This window comes from Strongylocentrotus purpuratus, unplaced genomic scaffold (assembly GCF_000002235.5).
Source record: "Strongylocentrotus purpuratus isolate Spur 01 unplaced genomic scaffold, Spur_5.0 spur5_scaffold_16, whole genome shotgun sequence".
Classification (NCBI taxonomy): Eukaryota; Metazoa; Echinodermata; class Echinoidea; order Camarodonta; family Strongylocentrotidae; genus Strongylocentrotus; species Strongylocentrotus purpuratus.
In genome coordinates, this window is record NW_022145601.1 from 19,357,198 (window position 1) to 19,366,643 (window position 9,446).

Genomic DNA, 9,446 nt, shown 5'->3' on the forward strand with positions numbered 1-9,446 from the left:
CCCCGTCATTTCCCACGTACATCAATAGTTGTAAGGCGCACAATATAACAATTCTTATATACTTCTTCACCGAAATTAGTAAAAAGCAATTAAAGCTAATGAAAACAATGTTGGTCCATCTTCCCTGGTGCCTGCAGAATAGATGGAGTCTACTCCAGAGTCCGGTGGCTCCATCGAAGCCGGAAGGCCACTTTTAAATGATGTTTGAGGGCCCATTGAAGAATGTACATCGACTGCTACCTTACTAATGCTATCCCCTCTCTGGTATCCAATGGTGTTGGCGTAGAACTCACTTTCCTGCGCGAGTCTCCCGTGTGTCTATAATTTCCAATCACTGTGGAATTACGACCGTAATTATACCTCCTCACCAAGATTAGTCAAAGCTAACGAGAACAACGTTTGTCCATCTTCCATGGTGCCTTCAAAATAGATGGAGTCTACTCCAGAGTCCGGTGACTCAATCGAAGGAAGGCCAGTTTTAAATGATGTTTGGGGGTCCATCGAAGAATGTACATCGACTGCTACCTTACTGATGCTATCCCCTCTCTGGTATCCAATTTTATCGGCGTAGAGCTCACTCTCCTGTGCGAGTCTCCCATCGCTCTTTTCCCATTCATTATGGATGATGGGAGGGATCATGGAGGGGTTCGAGATGCCAAAGAGATTGTTGTCGTAGTCGCTGTTGCTAGACAACGGTGGCGGCCACTGGTTGATGTAGCCTGTCCCGGTTATTGAATCACAGTCATCTGCAAAAATAGGAATTTAGTAAGCTCATATCAACAGGACAATTACGTTGTCCTTTTGCCATACGAATTGCCTAGCTAGTTTGAAGAAGATATTAAACATAATAAACTTATTAAGGAATCAAATCAGAAGTGAGCAAAGAGTAGCTCATATTTCAACCTTAAGTGACAAAATCATATTTAGCGTGAGAAAGATATAAATAACGATAACAAATATTGGAGTAAACATTGATGTGCTTTAAAAATATCTCAATGATTTTTTTTATAAATATCGATAAGCTTTAAAGAAGCCATGGTAAATCAATTGAAGGGGTATGCTACCTAGACAAGGTTGTATTTCGTAAATATCTTCAGGTTCAAACTTTGCAATGAAAAAGTATCAAGAGTTATCGCAAAGATTAATTGAATAACATCAGAGAAGTAATTGATAATTTCCCGACTCACGTGCTTATCATGACACTTATTGTATGGAGACTACGAATGAGAATTGTGTTTTTTTTCAGTCTTTATAGAAAATCGGGATCAGTACAGACATAAGTTCTAACACGGGGTAGAATAATGCCATTTATAAGGTGATGACGTGGATCCTAAATCAAATGATTGGTTGAGAGCGAACACGTGACCAGGCATTATTTGGCCTAACACAAAATTTTGATAACGACCGGTCATTAGTAAAATCATGTTATAAAACATCATTTTATAAAACAAATGAAATATAATCTTATAAAACAAATAATACACATCATTTCGTTCGGGCATCAGTAAAATCACCCCCATGCACTCGGTACCTTCAAAACAGTCCAAACACCCTCGGCTATCGCCTCGGGCGTGTACTGTTCCAAAGGTATGCCTTATGTGAGTAGTTCTTACTAATGCCCTCACTGCTGTGTATTATTTGTATACTAACCGTATGGCATGTTATCTCGATGAAGCATGGGTGATCTTTCCAAATTATCTCCTCCAGTCTCTTTCTCATCACCACTTTGTTCGGAAGGAGGTAAAGAGCTCCTTCTACGCGTGCGGGTTATGAGGACCGTGATGAGAATAACCCCAAGGATTCCAGCCAGAGTTCCTGTCAGCGCTGCCAAAGGGAGTGGGGATCCTGATGTATTTGAGGTCTCCTCAGGGTCTCTAGGACGGGTACTATGTGCTGTTGAGGGGGCGGGAGTGGGCATAGCTGCATACACGAGAATAATTTTTTAAAAAAAACTTATGATAATGATAACAATGACAATAATGATGAGGTACAATCAAATATCTCCACATCTTCACCTATATCTTGCCATTATGTTGTTTATGAATGCCATACTCTCCCTTGCTACTATGTTGTAGGCCTCTTCCTTTCTCTTCCTCCAAGATCTCTATCATCTTCTGCTCATTGCCTACCCCTTTCTTCCTTTCTTTTATTTATAATGTATATTTTGTATTTGTGTATTCGGGCGTACCCAATACAAGCTATGCTTACAGGGATTTGCGCCTTCTTCCTTGTAATACAAGACAGTTCTTAGATTATATTTATGTTCCAACGTTTAAATTGTATTGTTTGAACATTATGTCAAATATGTTGTCAAATTAAATGGAAGAAAATAAATGTTAATTTGAATTGAATTAATTTGAATTGAATTAAATTATATGACCACGTACACATCACATGGGATGATCAAGATGCCTACAAAGTACTATTATTACCCTGGACTTAGCCCCTCTGCCCTATGCTCAGAACATTCAGTAAATGACTTCTTAGTAGGTTATCCATTTACTGCACATGGATGGAGAGTGGCACATTTAGAAGTAATCCACGGTTTAGTGAAATATCCATTAGACCATGACACAACTTTTAAAGTTGCAAATAAATGCCAGGGGTACTCAAACTCTTAATACAATAAACAAACAAGTGAAAAATAATGATAACTCAAAGAGAAAACTTACCACGAACAGTGATGTTATTTCTCGATCTGAAATACGCACAATCCGGACAAACGGTTTCATCAATACCTACCTAGGAAATGACAACAAATTTAAAGATCTCATTTAAAATACTAAATTTCCCTTTCAAAGAGAAAGATGATGCATAATGTGATCTGTATCTCTATTAAAAAAACTCATTTTTATTTAACCAATATGTTTGGAAGCAAGGAAACAAAAGATATAATGATAATAACAGAGATAGGAGCCCCAATATAACACATATAAAACATTGTGGTTAACAATCATCAAATGAAAAAGTTTTTACATTAAAGTGTTAACATTAAATCAATATACTATTTGAAATATTTAAAGATAAAGACCAGTTATGGTCATGCGATTGCATTGTGAACAAAAACGTTGTGGAATCGATCAGAAAAGATTGATCATCTAGCATATAAGTATTGGTGTGTACTGCAAGGTTCTGGAATCATCAAAATGATAAGAAATTTGGCCCAGTCTTCGTTAAGTTACAAGCACTGTACACAGAAAGATGTATATGGGACTACGCACACGTGCGCGACACGTGCGTTTATCTCTCACATACCAATAGATAAACTAATTTACCAAACATATTAATTAGTAGGCGGTTTCCCGGCAAAATTGTTATCATCATCATGCATTAGTCAAAACATATTCTTTCACATGATTGGTAATAAGAGCTTCCATTCATTTTTTGAAATTGGGGCGTTTCCAATACTGGTCCTTACCTTTAAATTGATATGACGAAGTTCTAATTCTGTAAAAAGGAAATTAAAGAAACTTAAACCACAATAAAAATCTTTCAACCCGAAGAAGAAATTGTACAGATAGAGACAAAAATATGTATATATATATATATATCTTTCCATTGACTTACCGATGCTATATAAATTCCCTCGGGAACGTTGTTAAAATACACAGAAGGGATACCATCTCTTTGCTGTAAAAGTAATCGTAAAAAGGTCATGAAGAATAGACCAACTTCCGGCAAGTAATAACGTAAACTGAAGGAACGTGAAAATAAAAGACGTCATTGATAGATATTCAAAGACATCTATAGTTCTAAGTTGTTTCTAAATGAACTAGGTTTCATTTGTCTTCTTCATTACATCTTTTGCCATCGGCGTACTAAGTGCATTTTGCCACTATTTTAATTCAATTTACCACTGACAGAGGTTGGTTAAGTTTGAACTATATATTAATATGTTCAGAATTATATGAGCCATGTTTTAACAAAATCCTTAATGAAATAAACCATTTTCTTGTAGAAAATAAAATAATAAGATTAACTCAAAAGAAATTTCAAACATTCCAAATAATGTCATTCCTTTTTTTGGAAATTTATGTCTTCATATAGCTTTTTGTAAAGAAGTTAGGAAGTGAGAGAAATGGCATCATTTTCTATTTTCGAATTCTACCTTACTCTTTCATATTTACTTCCTCAAGTAAGCAATCGCTTATCCCTTCTTCTTCTGCAACTTTCTTTATGAATAATTCTTGGTATTGTGCCATCAGTTCAATTTTGTTTCGATGTCATCATTTATTATTATCATATTGCATACAAAATTTGATTTGTATGTTGCAGAAGAAAATAAATTGAATTAAATTAAATTAAATTTGATATACTTACTGAATCAAAGTATGCTGCAGAGCGGTGTGGAATTCTACCTTTTTTAACATCAACTTCATCAAGAAAAACATGGTACCGGGGATATTTCGTACTGGTACCGGGCCAAAATGAAACAAATACAGAACCATTGCTGATCTGAGTAATGAAGGGTTTGTAATCTGGCACCCAGTCCTCGGGAGAGTCTGTAAAATAATTACGTATGAACAAACGAGTTCACTTTCAATACGGGTCAAGCTCGCTATCCATAATGATTGCAATTCATGAGGACCATTTTTCATAAGAACCGCTAACCATAACGCGTGACAAAATAAATAGCGGCCCTTATAAATAGCGAGCAAACCATAGACAATTTACTTCGCTATTCATAAGGACCGCCATTCATAAGGACCGCTATCCAAAACTCGGGACGCAATGAATAGCGGTCTTTTATAAATAGCTGTCCTTATAAATAGAGAGTAGACCCCTTCAATATAGCCCTTAAAGTGTATGCTATTAGCTTCTTTTTTTTTAAAGCAAAACGACCATTTCAGATGAATGTGAAACAGAATGAAAAATAAATGTATTTATTGATAAACTGCTTGTGAAATAACAAATAAATACAATTTTTAAAGATCCTTGATTTGATTTGATAAGATTTGAATTTATTTATTTTTCCACTCAAATATCCATAAATTTAAATGAAATATATAAATTAAACAGTAGAACAAATAAATTATAGAAATAACGATATCTTTCAGATTCTTCAAAGTAATCGGGGTTAACAAACTTAATACATTTTTAAAACCATGTTTTCAAACAATAAAAATAAAAAAAAACTTTTTTTTTTTTTTAATATTTATTATTTTTTTTAATTTTTATTAATCTCTTCAAATAAAAGATGTAATCAAATATCTATGTATTCACCCACTCGCTGTCAGGTTAACATCTTTATAAAACAAATCTACATGTATTTATCCAACTGCTATTTTTGGAAAGATATATTAGCCTATGCATAATTATGTATTCACCGCTGTCACCAATTTAAATATTTTTCTTAGAAACCCAATGCTTTGTGAATTTATCCCGCTGCTGCAGAGTTCAAAACCATTACAAATGAATTAAGAAACATACATAATGTATTTATCCAACCGGTATTACCAATTTCATTTTTTTTAATACATGTTTGTGTCTCTCAGCCCACCACTGCCAAGGCTACGCACAACTTCAGTACGAAAAAGATTTGTGTGTATGTGTAATAAATTATCAACCCTGCCACCAGATGAAACCAAAACTTTTAGCAAACCTACGCGTAACTATCCTACCGCTGCCACCAAAGTTAGTAACGATAGATGAATTCCTCAAATAAAAGCAAACAAACTTACCAATATTGCAAAGAGCAACTTGTGGTTCTTGTTTACAACCTGAGAACAGAAATACAACTCTGAATATGAGTATCAAATTTTCTTGATGTTCAATCAAAACCTGGAAAAGATTTACGTATCGTAAAATGCAAAACAACTTTCAAAATATACAAATTCAAACAATTATTGCAACCAATGGATCTAAACATATGCACGAAACGCACGAATATGTGAAAACATTAATTACATAGCACGCAAAATAATGATCCTAACTTTGAGTAAATTGAACAAAAATGAATGTGCTTTGGGGTGCTTTCCATTTTTAAAACTAATTGTTTTGTTTGATATAAAGAAAGACTTCAGTTTATTGATTTGTAAAATGTTTTGTTTGACTCAATAAAATAGCCTATGGGGGGGGGGGGGCTAAAATATTGTTTAAAAAAACTAATTACCCTTGTTTTGTTTCAGATTTAAAAAAAAAGACATTTATTGTATTCCTTGCAATGAAATGGATCAATTTGCTATGTCAGGGTGCAATCACAAATTTACACCATAATAGTGAAGTACATACTTGGAAGTGCTGCAATCTGACTCCCTCTGTTCGAATCATCATTACTTCTTGGAAGGCTCCGGATAATGATGACGTAGTCCATGCTAGGCTGGGAAAAATTCCCATACTGACAACTCACCGTAAAATTAGACTGCAAGAAGAAAAAAAAAATACACATAGATTACGTGTATATTGAAACATTCCCTCGTATCTTGTTTCATAATTTCAATGAACAGTGATATCTAAATCTTAAATGTGCCCATGTGCTACAAATGGCATAATCTAACAACATATTTAGTTCGATCAAGACCAAAATAGTTTACTTCCAACTGTGCTAGTTTTTAATAGTTCAAATATGTATGTTTTAATGTATTTTTCCATTTGTATTACCTGCCATGAACGATGTTCCTGGCATGTTTTGTCATGTATGTTTCTTTTTTAGTTTTGTTTGTACATGTATATGTTAATCTCTTAAATCTGTTCGGGGAACTATGCCCCCACAAGGCAATAGGGCCTTTTTTTAGCCTCCCCTATTTTCATTTCTTATATATTGCAAATGATTATGTTATTGTATATATCTTTGTATTGTTTTTATTGAAAATAGAAATAAATACAAACGAATTGAATTGACTATACGGGTAGAATTGCCTTTCTTGCAAATTCAAATTTCTGACGATAGAACAAACAACATGTTTTAGAAGATAAAATGCAATGACTTACACGAGTGTCCTCGATGGTCAAGGTTCTGTTGAATAAGACTGTGACACAGAAATATTGTGAAGCACAAATATTCCTGTTGCACATGACTTTAACTTCATATCCAGTCAAAAGGCTTATGCGATCTAGGAAAAAAAGAAATTGGGAATATATGTGTCAAGTTTTTAAAGGAAGGTTTTTGGTGAAGCATATATCAGATACAATTCTCGGTTTGTAATTTAGACTAGTCACTACCAATACTAGATTTAGCTGTATATTTCAGATCATGTATGGAGTTTGATTTCATCTTCTGAACAATTACACGAGGATATGACACTCGTTTGGCTTTAGTTTCACTTCTAAATGTATTTTTCCTTGTGTACTTTGGAATATAAGTTCTAAATAGATAGTACCATATATTTGCCTATTCTTCTTCTTCTTCTTCTTCTTCTTCTTCTTCATAATCATATTACTATTATTATTATCATTATTATTATCATTATTATTATTGTTCATTGTCATTATTATTATCATCATCATCAGCATCATCATCAATTTATTCTCATTATCACCTTGTGATGCACGCCACTGAGGAATGATCTTCAGGTAGACCTTTCCATCTGGTCCTATGACAGATGAAGAACCCATACCAACCTGGATGGGGCCACCTGGTGCCTGGTTTACAGGTACGGTGTCCCGATTCCAACGATCTACCAATCAAAATCAAACCAAAATGAATTTTTAAAAAAAAACAGGAAATCTGACAAAAATTTTGTTTAGAAAGAAAAAGCAAAGGGTAGAGTGTAACGGACCTATAAAGAAAGCTCATCTTCTCTACTGAACAATCTCAAAAGGAGTTTCAATGATTGAACAAAATACGGAAACGTGTACAGTAACTCAATGATGATGGGGCACTCGGTTAAAGGGCAAGTCCACTCCAAAATAATTCATTTCCAATATAAGCAGAAAAATCAGACAAACCAATAAAAAAAAAAGTTTGAGCAAAACTAATAAGAAAATGCTTACTGACATGAAAAACTTTGAAAATCACATGACAAATTGGCAACTCACTCATGAGTCTGTGACGTCATGTCCTCACTAACTACATATTTATCTATTATTTTCCTTATATTGATAACATAAGTTTTTAAGTTATTTTTGGAGTGGACTTGTACTTTGTGTCGGTTGTCGACAGCATTGCTCGGAATGTTTTCTTATGTTTACAATATGTTTGTAGGAAAAATACTTAATTTTAAAAGATTGAAGGCATTACCAGTTGGATGACAGCCAATGTAAGCAAACATTATAAGTATTATATCCTGAAAACTGTTTTATATACAGTGCGTCCCAAAAAACGAAACCGAGAATTATCGAAGATTTATCATAATTATAATCAATAAATGACACATATTTGAAGAGCTTAATTCCTTCTCTTCCATTTGATGCAACTACGATGGTGCATATTTCATGCATGAGTGATTAAAATCAATTTGAAGAGAGAGAACCAAAAATCCAAAGAGAGAATCACCAAAGAGAATGTTCAGTTTCTGCCCTTTCATATGACACCTCAATCAGGAAAAGTGAGCTAGGAATAACAAAGTTCTGTTTGTTTAAAGTAATGCTTGCATGTTCAAAATTTTATTAAACGAATTCGTTTCCACTAGCTGCCTGCCGTAGCAACAAACGGAATTTACAAAAGACTTAACTCCGTTTCGTTGACGATCAGCTATAGACTAAAGACTTCATGCATGGCTGATTGTCAACAAATTGGTGTTAAAAGAAAACAGAACTTTGCTATTTCTTGCTCATTTTTCCTGATTGAGATGTCATATGAAAGGGCAGAAACTGAACTTTTTAGAAATGTGATATATTTTCTTCTTTGAAATTCAAATGCCGTCCGCCAAATGACTTTTGGTTCCCTCTCTTCAAATTGATTTTAATCACTCATGCGTGAAATATGCATCATATGAGTTGCATCAAATGAAAGAAGAGGATCTAAGCTTTACAAATATGTGTCATTTATTAATCATAATTGTGATTAAGTTATGTTAAAACATCGAAAAATCACATCGAAAAATCTCTGTTTCGTTTTTTCTGGGATGCAGTGTATACTCAAAAGAACTTCTACATGAATAATGATCTACCCACTTCTTCCTAACACTAATTAGTATCATGTTTGCTGTTGGCTGAAATCCAAAATTTTGTTCAGGAAATGTAGGTGTCATTTGAACAGTCATTACAGAAGAAACAAAATTCTGGTTTAACAGATGTCTGCTTATTGTATAGAACTTGATTTTTATCTGTCAGTAAGTTTAGAAATCTGGGTCTCAAATTCTGAGCGTAAAATTGACCATATAGTTACGTCAAAATAGATGTAATAAATTGGGTTCATCAGGGCGTTTTCGCAAAATACTTTTGTTTCTTCAAACGTGGCCATTATTTCTAAATATTCTTAATCAAGAAGATTGTTTTGATATACCTTTAACTCATTCTAAAAGTATTGACGTATCATTTTAGCATGGCCACCTGCATATTAAAGA

At 33.9% G+C, this 9,446-nt stretch overlaps 1 protein-coding gene across 1 annotated transcript; it reads right to left on the bottom strand.

Annotated features, from left to right (window-relative positions):
* On the bottom strand, positions 1–8,210 carry LOC580178. Its single transcript, XM_011663071.2, has 10 exons — positions 8,180–8,210; positions 7,479–7,616; positions 6,931–7,052; positions 6,232–6,361; positions 5,682–5,720; positions 4,321–4,502; positions 3,568–3,630; positions 2,673–2,742; positions 1,651–1,920; positions 1–746 (listed from the first exon to the last, which is right to left on the bottom strand). The coding sequence occupies exons 1-10, from the start codon at positions 8,208–8,210 to the stop codon at positions 355–357; spliced, it is 1,437 nt and encodes a 478-aa protein (XP_011661373.2). The 3' UTR covers positions 1–354.
* Between the last annotated feature and the right edge of the window lie 1,236 nt (positions 8,211–9,446).

What these genes read in the sequence shown, in the direction of transcription:
- LOC580178 (XM_011663071.2), bottom strand. Translation starts at nt 8,210, where the DNA reads ATGTTTGCTTACATTGGCTGTCATCCAACTG. An exon ending in AGTTGCTCTTTGCAATATTG is followed by an intron (nt 4,503 to 5,681) that starts GTAAGTTTGTTT and finishes ATTATTTTACAG; the next exon opens with ACTCTCCCGAGGACTGGGTG. An exon ending in AGGGAATTTATATAGCATCG is followed by an intron (nt 2,743 to 3,567) that starts GTAAGTCAATGG and finishes GTCATTTCCTAG; the next exon opens with GTAGGTATTGATGAAACCGT.